The 13,530-nt window shown below is 36.2% G+C and overlaps 1 protein-coding gene across 1 annotated transcript; it reads right to left on the bottom strand.

Annotated features, from left to right (window-relative positions):
- Positions 1-6,788: 6,788 nt before the first annotated feature.
- LOC129777453 (lipopolysaccharide-induced tumor necrosis factor-alpha factor homolog) lies at positions 6,789-10,191 on the bottom strand. Its single transcript, XM_055783721.1, has 3 exons — positions 9,975-10,191; positions 7,330-7,456; positions 6,789-7,258 (listed from the first exon to the last, which is right to left on the bottom strand). Exons 1-3 carry the CDS (start codon positions 9,997-9,999, stop codon positions 7,156-7,158), a joined length of 255 nt encoding a protein of 84 aa, XP_055639696.1. The 5' UTR covers positions 10,000-10,191; the 3' UTR covers positions 6,789-7,155.
- Between the last annotated feature and the right edge of the window lie 3,339 nt (positions 10,192-13,530).

Raw genomic sequence — 13,530 nt, 5'->3', positions numbered from 1 at the left:
TTTTATATGTTAATCACGAAGGGATCAACACTTGTTAATATTTAGTCGTCTATGGGTTATCCTAAATTCCAAGCATAAGAAAAAGAATATGAACATTGTCTACAGACTGTGAATACATTTTGTTGTTTACATAATATTATTTTGATTTATCCATCAAATGAGCGTCACGATGCCTGATGACTGACGACCGAAAAACAAAAGCGTGTCTATGATTTCATAACATTTTCTGACGTCGTTGCATTTTCGAATCTGACGAAACAGAGACGTAGACATAAAACCGGCGCAAGTGGAACATGAGAGGTTCTTCAACCCAACGGCGTTTTCAGTTACGCTGCTGATATATCGATTATGGCTTTCGATTTCATTCGTCATTGGGTAAGTGGAAGGGGGGGGGGGGGCAATGTTTGGACGCATTGTGAGCTCGATACTTGCTCATGCCGTCGCAGCAGCACTGCTCATATCTAGAACAGAAATGAGATGATGCTGAGGGTCACCCAGTTGTCGTGTAGGGACATAAAAAATTGAAAGCCTGATCGACCTTTTATGTATTGCGTTGAGCCATGGTGTTCTTAAAGTTTCCTAGCAAGGGTTAGTTTGTTGCATTACGAGCGATTTGTTCTTATGGTTCTTGATTGCACAGTGTAGCGAGAATAGCAGTGCTAACGACCGTAAGACCTTGTACCAAATTATGGCTGAAATACAAGTCTCTAAACGAGAATGTTTGTTTTGGAAAAGAGCAAATGCATGGTTTATGATTAGCTACAGGTAATTAACAGCGGATACGACATTGAACGTAATTATTTTTCGCAGTGTGTTGAAGGAGAAATAATATCGAATTGAATTGTTTCATAATTTATAATACGTAAGATGTAAAATGTAAAATGTAAAATGGCACCATATTTTTCTGATTTTATGAATGTATCCTGATTGTACCAATGGTTATCAGTTCCAAGGGCAAATGCGATGACTAAAGCAACATTTGAGGTGCAATCGCTCTTGTTCAGCATGATTTTATAATTGTTTCAAAAGATAGCAAGTAGAGATCCAATGGTGTTGCCCGGGTAAAATTATCTTATCAGCGTAAATAAAGTATATGCTCATACTAACAATGAGTTGTTGGCATAAAATTAAAGTGTCATGGAATAGAAATACTCTGGTCATACACCTACCGTTATATGAATCATTTGCGCTTGAAAAAAAATACAAATGTTTTCCTTTTTGTATGTTCTTTTCTATTATAGTCCTGTTGATAGTGGGTGTAAGTCCCATCGTTCCTATCTGAACTAATCAATCAATTTGCCTAGTTAGTGATAGTACAAACAAATTTGTGGCGGGCAAAGCCCCATTGTAATCGAAATAGACATTGGTAAGGTTTCCCACTCATTTATCGGGGCGTTGTGAATCTCCAAAATTGTTGTCGTGATGTTCTTACTGTTCGATGCGAGTGGCGAAGCACCTTTCTACACAGGATGTGTTACGTTCTAGAACTCGGAATTCTAGATTCCATCTCTATTGGCCGCTTTTGTGTGACTGTTCCTTCCAGATTATGGTCAATAAATTTTTCATCAAACAAATTTCTTCTGTGGCCTCGCGTATTTTAGAGCCTGGCACTCAGAATACATTCAAGGAGGGTTATTTGGCATAAAAAATCTCAACTAAGTACTACTGACTAAAATGGTGCAAGTAATACTACGTTGAGACGGCGAAAGTTCCACTGGGAACGTTAGTGCCAAGACAAAGGATCCCATTGATAGATTAGACTTTTTCACTACATTATTTCGCCCATATAGGTGTTCCTTGATGATACATTTCGTAAGGGGTCGGAATTTATTGGATCTTAGGATTTTCTAGAGCCCATAGTGAACACGGCTTTCGTTGAACTTGTTGAGAATAGTTACCTGTATGTTGAAACCTCATTTCTGCATAACACCTTCCAGGCATAAATCCAATCTGATAACTTACTACACATCTGCTTACTGTTGGCCAACGACGGAAGAGGGTCTGGGATTGAATTTTGTAGACATCATTCAGCATCATGATTACACGGTAGTACAATCTTGGGTTTCTTTGGATAGGTAGAGGTTTCTGAACTTCACCCATTCGTTCGGAAATGGATCGATTTTGTTGTCATTCGGCAGCTATTCAAAGACGGAAATTTGATTCACGCTTAATAAAACCCTTTTGGAGCGGTTTCATGTTATGATCACGGCGGCCAATATCAAATCACAGATGATTCATGTATACGTAATATTTTATCTTTTCGATAGTAAACAAGAAAGGGTATAATCGAACATTCTCACAAAGGATCTTTGCTATTTTAGCTGTCATGAAACAGTCTGAGTGTGAAATAAACTATTTTTTCACAGTTCAGTTCACATTAAGTAACCAATAAGTGCTCTGATGAGAAAACAATTTAATATTTTAATTGCAGCAATTTGTGGTTACAACTTTTCCATTTCTCGGCGACATGTCCACCATAAACTACTAAAAAAGCACACTCATTAATTGCATCACTTCATCAAAGTGTTGAACTGAATGATTTCTATTTATCTACAGTTTATAACACATTATCTTTCTATTGTTTCGGTTTTTTTGTTCGATTTCATCATGGTTTACATCTCATCTCAAGAGCAGTGTAAGTAAAACCAACCGTGTTTAGCTGTTGTTTAAGGTCTGAGTTAGAATGCGTTTTTACAGGTTTCTTCGCAGAGGTTTTATCAAAACTTCACACAAAACCGCTAGAGGATGCCAACCGAAATTCGCAATAATCGGTCTAAGATTTAGGAAATCAACATTTTTCATAACTAGTAACATTTATTCAGCTAGACAATCATGAAGAAGTTGACATTCATAGCATTATTTCACGTAACGTTTTTTGACTGATTGTTTGACATAGGATAACCCTTGTGTTTGATCAACCACTCGACGTATTCGGCTGAACTATTATCGATTATTAGTGTTTAAAAAGTTATTTTCACTGATGGGCGCAAAAACAAATTCAACCCCATTCGAAATCCAAGTGTTCCAACATTGAAAGTTTTTTCAAACTTGTCGGTTTCCGGTCAATACTACGTAAAAGTACGTAAGTAGTAAACCATTTGTGTTTCAATGTTGATTCATTTTTCAGAAAAACAAAAAAATACCTTTGGTCCTAAATAGGCTCTTTTAGGGTATGACATAAAAAACCACTTCATGGCTTATTTCAAAAAATTATAACAACAATTAATAATGGGGGTCTCCGTAGCCACATTGGTTGCGCGTTCGCTTAGTAAGCGATCGATCGTGAGTTCAAAACTCAGGACCCTCATTGACCATCTTTGTGTTGCTACAGAATAGCTACGTCCACGCAACAATCATCAGCGATGGAGATCGATCCACGGTCGAAATAAGATCGATTCATCCATACAACTTCTCTGCTCTGCAAGACACATCGGGCTGCTGTTCTATAAATAACTCAACAATGATCAATCAACTGTCTCCGCTGTCCGGTGGTCCAACTGGATAATGGAAGAACAGAAAGAATACTCTTACGCCTAAATGGCTACTGTGTGAATGTACTATATGTAATGGTATAGAAGAAATACTGGCGAATGGCAACTGTGTAATGTGCTAATTATAGATATGATAACCATGTGACATGTACACGATTAAAAATTCGGCTCTGTTACAGCTAAAATGCTAATGAGCCTCAAATAAATAAATGGGATATAAAAAAAAATCAATAATGAATAAACAACTCCAACAACAACATAAACAATATGACTCCCTTTGATCTCGATTACCAACTGAGCTTTAGCATACTGTCCACGAGGTTCCGGAAGTGTTTGGGGTCCAGCTCGTCCCAAGCCTACTTCAACGCAGAAAATTAGTTTTGTTTGTTCGCAACGTCAGTTTTGTCCAATTTTGTCCCAGCCCACGCGAAACAGCTCCACAACATGATGCTTCAAAGTTGGTTGTAGACGGCGGTTTTGGAGGCCCTTGTTACTCTTCCGCAACACTCGGAGTAGTCTTTTATTTTTAAACAGCTCGAACTTAGACTCGTCAGACTAAATAACGCGCTTCCAGAACTCCAGCGGCTTGTTGACATGGTTCCTCTCAAACTGAAGTCGTTTTCATCGGTCGCTTTTTGACGAAGTAGCTCTTGAGGTCCCGTTTCACCAAGCGAATGGTGTGATTGGAAAAATCCAGATCCAACCTTTCTTTAATCGCCTGAAAGGTCGCTTCTTTACTTCCCGAATGAATAGTGTGTCCGTTCTGGCATCAGTCTTACGTTTCGGTCCTCTTCCCGGTTGATCGGCAGAGCATCTTATGCTTCCAAATCACCAGATGGACCGCACCACGGCTTATCCTATACTTACCAGCAATTTTTGGTCGAGACTCATTACGCTGGAAGTCACGCTCAATCAAATTTCGGACCTGTGTTGAGATTTGCTTCCCATCCATTTTCCGGAAGCTTCCTCAGCGTCAAAAACGCATCACTACGCACGAAAAGTTGACTAAACAGCCACGAAAGTTAGGTTTGTGTCAGATGTAAACAACCTGCTGACTACGCTGAGGGGGGCATCGGTGAAGGAAGCACGGTAAAACAAATTTACACATGTGTATATTTTATGTCATACGCTATAAGTACTCATTTAGGAACAAAAGTTATTTTTTCTTCTTCTGAAAAATAAATCAACGATACTGAAATGGCAAAATGGTTTAATAATTACCTACTTAGTCAATACTACTTGACTGAAACACCGAAAAGTTTGAGAAAACTTTTGATATAAAAAAGCAGATTTTCAAAACATTTATTTTTGATTCAAATGAAAGTTTTTTTTCAATTTGGGTTGGAGGAAATATGAGTTTTCCACAGCAGTAGGGATTTTTTTAAACTTAAGTGCATGTTTCGAAAAGGGCGTATGTATTTTAGTAAGAGAAATCTTCGATAATTTATATCTCAAAAACTATGAGTCGTATCGAAATAGTGTCTTAGAAAGAGTATTGGAGTATTGAAGTTCAAATGTGAAAAAAATATACACTGAGAAAAAACAATTAGTACTTTTTTTTATTTACAAAAAAAACTTTAATTTGCAATATCTAAATATTTTTATTCTTTTCTTATTTTTTTTCATATAAATAGAAGTCATGTAGAAAATTTAAAAGATTAGTCCAAGATGGGAAAACTATTTTTGACGAACTTTGTGGAACATCGATTTTTTATAAATTTTTAAATTATGAATCCTGATGTGATTTAAAACAAAAAAGCTCTTCATCAATCTCCTTCTAAATGCAGTAATTCTCGAGTTTTTTGAAAACATATTTCTAATTTATTGTCTTTTTTATAGTAAATAGGCTCTTTTAATATTTTTGTCGTGTTATACCAAATGTTATTCCAAATACATCATTATGGAAAAAATACATGTTTAGGAGTTTCGTTGAAAAACATTCGAAGGGGAACATGTGGGTTTTAACAAAATGTTTTTCAACGTAACTCCTAAATATATATTTTTACCATAATGATGTATTTGGAAAAGTTGTTGAGAATTATAAACAAATTCATAAAATTTCATGAACATGACAATATTGTAACTTCGTGAGAAATTAACGCATGAAGATGGGATGTACAGCATTTGAAGGCTTAAACTTTCTAGTTTTGGAATATTTTACGCAGATGTAGATGTAGCGGACAATAAAATCGAGAGGAAATTAAAAATCTATTACTTTTTGTTTTTTCGAAGATTTTGTGGACTAATATATTTTTTTTTTACCAATTAAGTCAATTTCAAATTCAATCAACCTTATCACCAACTTTCTTTTTATTCCTATAACGTTCCTTTCAATATAGAGATACCTCTGTTTGAATGAAAAGTTTCCTCTTCGTATTTGATGATGAATAATTCCATGAATAAAGATCGTACCGCAAATCGAAGGGCAGTTTTGAGAATTCCAATAAATTCTATAAGAGGCTAATTTGTTGCTTCGATAAAAACTAATTTATTTGAATTTTTTTGCTTTGATTTCTAAAAATTGCCATAAACTGATCTTGTGTAGTGTTCTACTAAATCTTCTATTATTTTGCAAATATTACTGTAAGTTCTAAAGTTTGCAGACAAATTTTTAGCCTAATGTATTGATATTGATACATTTAGCCATTTTCTTTAGCCTTTCGAAGTTTTGAGCAATTAGAGGAGCATCTTCAAAATAACCGATTCATAGAATTTGTAGCCACAAAAAATAAGTTTTGGCACTTTTTTGTAATCGACGCAAAAAAAAAATTAAATAAATTTGTTTTCGTCAATGCAACAAATAAGATTTTTACAGAGTTTATTTGAACTTTTAAAACTGCCTTCCGATTTGCGGTGCGATCATTATTGATTGATTCCTTCGTAATTGATGATGAATGAAAAATTGTTCATTCAAACAAAAATATTTCTACATTGAAAGGTCCTACAGGAAAGTAACATAAATCAAATGAAAGATGGATGATAAGTTAATTGAATTTCATTTTGGCCAAGTTGGCAAAACAACGAGAGTAGAAATGAGTTTCTAATTTCCATACATTTGTGTAGCTCGCTAGGCATTTCATTATTATATATTTAAAATCAGCATACAATTATCGTAACGTAGTCTTTTAAAGATATTCGAACGAAGTACCAAGCGAATCTATGATTTTAAAATTTTAGCAGAGAGTTTGAGGAAGATTCTGATCAGGCAATTTTCTTTTCCATGAAATATGGTTTGAGCACGGTTTAGCTCTAAGATAGATGTTCCCCCATTAATTCATGTGCTTGAAATAATAGGAGTCGTGTTGGAGATTTTTCTGTATTAAACCGTATTTATTATATTTTACATGAGCAGCTACTCGTTAACATAAGATAATCCAACGTCAAAGGCTGTGTAGTATATGATCTATGACTAATAAGTTACATTCTCAAAACCGTACATTTATCGTACGTATGCTGGAAGCGTTGCTTGTTATATTAATAGTACGTGGGATAACTAATTCCCCTTATTGGACCAATTGCATTCGAATGGAATCATTTGTGCACTTATCAGTTGTATCAGTAAATTCAATGGGAAATATCTTAAGTCCTAAATTTGGCAAAAGCGCATCTTCAATCGTAATCCTTCCAATCGCAGTTCTCTGCCCGCCCACCATGTCAACGTCATCTAGTGCTGATGACTTCCGATGAAGGCGTTACAGTTCGGGCAGTAGTGGTCAGCATTTTTACACGAGTTGCAACAGTATGGTACACAGATGCATGGCCAGCAGCTAGAATAGAAAGCGAACAGATTTATACAATCACGTAATCTTTTTTGAATGATTTTGAACGTATTACTTACCAAAATATGAAAAGCAGTAAAGCAACGATATGGGTTTTAGTGGTGGAGTTGTGCTCGACTCGTGTCCTGATCTGAGCCCTGCATGATGGGCAAATCAGCGTAGTGGATTCAGGACCTACCGGGGGAGCTGTAAAATTTAAATATAATGATGAGTTTGGTTTGTTGCAAGAAATATTAGAAATATTTCTGAAAAAGAATGTTGGTACGAGCGAATTGGAAAAATTACGAATTGTCAACGTAACTGCGTCCATGGCAAACTGCGCTTCATTTTCAAAAGGATGATAAAACCAAGGCTCTGTACTATAGGTGGACCGCAATGTCAAAATTGCTGTTCGGCCATTGCTCGTGAAAAAACAAATTTGTTTACAAAACAAGTCGTATCTTTTGGTGACAAATGCATTCGTTGGCAAAATAGCTGCTCGCGCTTTATTGTCGAATCATAACAGTGCAGAAGGATGTTTTAGTATATCTTTTCGCCTTTCTTTCAAAGCAAAATGTACTTCTGTTTGGCTCCCATCGGCGGGGAAAAGAGTACTATCAGCTTACGGCGATAGTGACAAAAAATAACGCTGATTGTGGCTCCACTGATTTCGCTCAGGGAGGAGGAGAATGCTGTGCATATACCGGGAAGGAGATCCGGAAAGGGCCGTTACAAGTAATTGGCTAGAGCAAAAGAAGGTTGTGCTATCATTACCTCACCATATGGTTGCTTTCCAAAGTAATGAAAAATTAAAAAAGGTGGGATTTTTCGAACGCTTGGTCTAATATGGGTTATTTCCACCCGAGTGACGTACCATTGAGCCCCTATTGAACTCAGAAGCCAAAATATCGTGTTCCCCACTGATATTCTCCGTTTATGTGGACGTGTTCCCCACTGAAAGTTCCAATTGAAGATTCTTCGTAACGATTATGATATTTCCACATCTATGAAAAAAATCGCCCCAAAAATTTTGAAAAGTTATCCCGTACAAAATGTTCACGTTAAAATTTGATATTTTAAAAAAGGAAAAATCACCGGAAATCGGGGTTTTCTCGAAAAAAATGTTTTATTCCGAATACCTTAAAATTGTATGACACGTCGAGATTTACAGTTATCTAAAAAAAAATTTGTCAAAAATCGACCGAGCGCAAAAAAAAATGTTTTGACAAAAATTTTTTTTTTCGGGATGACAATAAATATCGACTTTTCCTCCAAGGTTTCATGCCATTTTTGAGACATTTGGCATCAGATTTTTTTGTAAACCCCGTTTTCCTGCTTTCGGCTTTTTTCGGCTTTCCAAAAACTCAAACTTTGACCGCTTTGCGCCAGTTTCCCTTAAGTCCGATTGAGCTGATATTTTGCATAGGATAGTTTTGAACAAAATATTTCGTCAGTCCCGAGCCATTACGAGTCGTTAAAAGGTTATAAATAATGTCAATAAATAAAAATGTATATTTATATTCACAAAATGGTTTGGGTTTCTGCATTTGTTGATTAATAAAAACGTAGAATTTTTACCAAAAAATAAATAAATAAATAAATAAAAATAATTCCCAGGAAGTAATCAATATTTTTTTAAGCATGTCCGATTGTTTGGCTCATTATTCCAACCTACTAATAGTCGATTCCAGAACAGTTTCCTGACGAAACCGGACCATGTTTCTCCATCTAATTCTATAGAGTTATCAAAAACACTTAAAAATGCTCTTCTACTTAATGTACTAACGGTACATAATCTCGAGCTAGGTTCTATGACAAAGAATATCCTAAAAACACAATTTGTTAAAGAAAAAATATATTTATATATATATATATATATATATATATATATATATATATATATATATATGTGTGTGTGTACTACACTAATCACATGGCTCTATGGCTCTCTTGGCTGAGTGAAAAAAAAGAACGCTCATAATTCGATTATTTCATGATAGATCGCAAAGACTGCACTGGACAACAGTGAAGACTGCACTGGACGTCTTTGCGATCTATCATGAAATTATCGAATTATGAGCGTTCTGGGCGAAAATATGAAATACGTCATAGAAAACAATTTCTCGTTTTAAAAGGTGTAATTAAAAAAGTTGACAGACAAAATATATATAGATGAATTTGCTTTTGAGTGTGATGAATCGCAGATGATTTACTCGATGCGGTTCTCCATTAGTTCACTGCTACTATGTTTCCATTGCAAGCATACGGTGCTTTATCAGCTATCATACACAAATATAAGTGATCTCTGCGCTTGATAATGACAATTATAAACAAGATATATCTCTTATCTATACAGAACAATATATCCTTTAAAAAGGGAGCACTTGAAGAAAGACACACATCAACGCTTCATTTTGTGTATGATTCATCGATAGATAGATGCAGTTCGCAATTTGATTGCGTATTCTAATCACTTAAAGGTGTTATTGTTTCATGATCGCCCATATAGGTGAAATCCTTGATTGCATATTCTTCGACCACTAACGTTTAGGTACCTTACGACGCGACGAAAAAGCAGCGTACGCAAGCAAATGAGTCACATGCAGCCCTTCGGAGCGGTTCATATCGATATGATAAATGGCTATGCTGTGCTTTTCAAACAATCTCTCCCTTCACGTTCAAAACAGATTATATTATGCCTAATTTTTATGAACTTCTTACTCACCACCAGCAATGAATACAGTAGTCATCCTGCACTAAAAAGAGATGTTTTTCTAGCTTATCTTTGAAATTTCTAGCAATAAGCACAATTCAACGCTAAACTGAACAAAACGCTCCAAAATTAGTGCAAGCCGACCGGTAAAACCAATTAGGGAACTGAATGAAGTCGATGCCAGCGATTTACTAGTGATGCGCTTGAAGTCGCGTGCGAGTAAACGGTTCAGCTCGAAAAACTATGGAAATGGCGACGGCGTGTTTACATACCTTCACGGGCAGCGTCGGACCACACATACATGCGTTTCGCCGGTTGGCGTTCCGTTGTGAGCACAGATTGTAGTTTAATATTTAGATTTTAGTTTATTCTTAGTTATAAAAATTAATAAATATTAGTATACAGAGATTTGCTTGTAATTGTACATACCGAGGCACCATACAGCGTATAATTAGAGGCGATTGTGACCTGTAATTGACATATCAACAAACACAACACAATGTGAAAAACAAGTTAAAACAGGAAAATCATTGAAAATATAACAAACAACTATTAGAAAAGTGCGAAAAATACATAATCTATTAAAATGGGTCGGGAAAACTCACTCACACAAAGGATGTTTAAAAAAATATCCAATTAGTGGATCAAGTACATTATGTGTGCTATGTATGCTAGAGATCTTGCTTACAAGGATTGGAAAATCGCATCACCAGAACATAAGCCACGTTTGAAGACTGTTTACAATCGGTTAAGGAATAAAATCAATCTCCTAACTCGGTGTGCAAAAGTGCAATACGTAAACGATCTGTTAGGGTCCGAGGGGACGGTGCAAGATTATTGGAAAAAAGTAAAAACACTCAGCGTTGGTAGATTTAAGGAAAATAAGGAATATCATTTCGATCCGGACTCCGTTAACGCAACTTTTTCGAATAATTTTACTGCTCGTGACTCACTACCTTCAGACTCTGTTGTACAACGCTGGGGAAGAAGCGACACTAGATTAGAATTTCAACCCATAAGGTTGTAAATGCGATCTACGAGATCAAATCAATTGCGGCTGGTGTAGAAGGAATATCCATGAAATTTTTGAAGATAATTTTTCCGTTGATCGCAGATCTGGTCGTTACATAACATTCTTGCTGATGCAGTACTTACATCTCTCTGGAAAAAAAGCGAAAGTATTGTTCGACACGATCTCACACAATCATTTGTGCTGCAAGTTGTTCGACCGCTATTTCTTTAGCAACACAGCTGTAGCATTGATTTAATCCTATCTGAGTGTAAGAACACAAGTGGTTGTTTATAATGAAAGGTTTCCCAATCGGCTGCTGTAATATCCGGTGTTCCGCAAGGCTCCGAGCTAGGACCTGTTTTTTTTCGTGATGTACAGTATCTTTCAGATTAAACGTTCACGCAAAACAAATCCTTTTTTTCGCCCCGTCGATGGTAATAATGCATTCCCCACTTCGGTACAATGATATTCGGCTACTCGTTCAGCCTGATTGGATGGTTTTTGGTGTCAAGATGTGCAATTTACAAGAACGTGTATTTTTAGTGAAATTACTCGAGCAACTGAAGCCTTAATGAAACATTGTCCTCTTATGGTAAGAATTTCAACATTTCTCGTCATCGATTGCTTCCTCTGGGGGTACGTGAAAGACCGTTGCTATTGTAATAAGTCACAAAATTTGGAGGAACTTAAAGAAGAAATAACTCGGATTTCAACAGCATCGAAGTCCTAATGTTAGAGTTGTGCATGAAGAATTTTGTTCACCGTTTAAAACGCGTTATCGAATAAAGGAGTGGTCACATCGAAAATGTTCTAAAATAAGCTTCATTTTCATATAAAATCGGTTCACTTTTGTAGAAGTTATTAAAATTTGTTGCGTAATCTGAAAGACTCTGTACATTGACGATCTTCCGAACGTATTGAGGTATTGTAAAGCCCAAATGTTTGCTGATGATATTCAGCTTATCTGTATATGTCCTGATAACTCGCATGCTGAGTCGAAACATCTGATTAATGAGGATGATTAGACTTCATCGATGGGCTATGAGAACTAAGTTACATATAAACCAAAATGAGAGCAAGGCTTTGCTGTTTGGAATGAACAGGGACGAGAGTATAGTACTACCAGATGTGGTAATTGACGATAATAACATCGAGATCATCAGTGATGCAGTTAATCTTGGGGTAGGGTTTCAAGACAATCTAAATTGGGATAGATCTGTTTCACGCCAATGCGGAAAAATCTAGAGCGGATTGAGGGCTTTAAGAGCACTGACGAAGTACATGCCTATGCAAACGGAGCTAAAATTATTTAAATCACTGCTGTTACATGTTTTCATGTTTGCAGATGTTATCTACTCAATTCATGCAATGGAAAAATGCTGCTTTCATTATACTCTTCGAGGAACCGGGACATATCCGGTTTAGCTAGTCACCCCATAGTCCGGAGAAACCGCAATGAAATTGAATAAGTTTCTCTGTCAAGCGCAATGAGTTGCATTTCGATTAGGGTATTTTTTGAAGAGTTATGACTATTTGAACGTCGACATAGTTTTGCAAATATCATGCTCTTGGGTTTCTCCTGTATTCTGTGATTTGAGTAATTTGAGGTAGACCATATACTTCGTAGTTGCTCTCCTCACTGTTGTACACTGAATGTTGTTAGGGAGTAGCAAACCATTCTCATTGTGCAAATTTCGATGATTCGAACTTTAAATAGTCAATAACAACACCGGCCACGTCCTCACAGTTACCAGAGGATGGGAAGGAATGATATTCGTGGCCAGAAAGATCGCCTCTATAACGTGGATCCCTTTCGATTATCGTGGAAGGGAACAAACTCGTGGAAGATAGCAAAATGTCGTTAACGCGAAATAACTTCAGTTTTCATTAATTTAAACCATTTAGGGATTAGGGAATTGTAAGGTATAGCATATCAAAAAATCTTAGAGAATTTCCGATTCGATTGATATGCAAATCATCAAAATTCGTTCGCTGTAAAAATAGTTATGACCATTAAATTTCCACGAATTTGTGCATTGTTTCCAGGTCAAAAGTAGAGCCACGAAAATCCCATCCCATTGCGATTGCTATAGTTGCTGCCAAAACAATTGATTTCAAATGCTGCATGATATAATTTGTGGATTATTTTTTAGAGAATGTTGGAGATGTAATTATGCTAAGAAATACAGGAATACACTTTAATATTCGATAAGTTATTTAAATTGACAGCTCTTGGTGTAGTCCTACGTCTTTTCGGTTATGTCTCCGACATAACCCCCTCGTTTTTTTTTGGAAGTGGCTTCCCACTCGTACTGTCTTTGAGACTGAAAAATGGATTAGGTTACAAAAATAGTAAGGACATAATTGAATGGTTTGTTTGAGAAACCCCATAAATCTTCTCATTTGTTGTTATGAGTTTCGATTAGACCCAAAAAATATTATTTGGAACCACTACTTCATCAATATAACGGGTTAAGCTCAACATACGAGGGCAGTCCGATAAGTACTTAGCCTACAAAAAAAAAACAATTTTTTGGAAAAGTGGCGATTTATTTC

The sequence above is a fragment of the Toxorhynchites rutilus genome, chromosome 3, assembly GCF_029784135.1.
Source record: "Toxorhynchites rutilus septentrionalis strain SRP chromosome 3, ASM2978413v1, whole genome shotgun sequence".
NCBI classification, from domain to species: Eukaryota; Metazoa; Arthropoda; class Insecta; order Diptera; family Culicidae; genus Toxorhynchites; species Toxorhynchites rutilus.
Note: the sequence above shows the minus strand (reverse complement) of the source record. Positions and strands in the feature narration are given on the sequence as shown.

Coding starts and splice junctions, on each gene's coding strand:
- LOC129777453 (XM_055783721.1), bottom strand. CDS start 9,999: ATGACTACTGTATTCATTGCTGGTG. Junction 7,457..9,974: donor TACTGTATTCATTGCTGGTG/GTGAGTAAGAAG, acceptor TAAATTTTACAG/CTCCCCCGGTAGGTCCTGAA. Junction 7,259..7,329: donor TTACTGCTTTTCATATTTTG/GTAAGTAATACG, acceptor TTTCTATTCTAG/CTGCTGGCCATGCATCTGTG.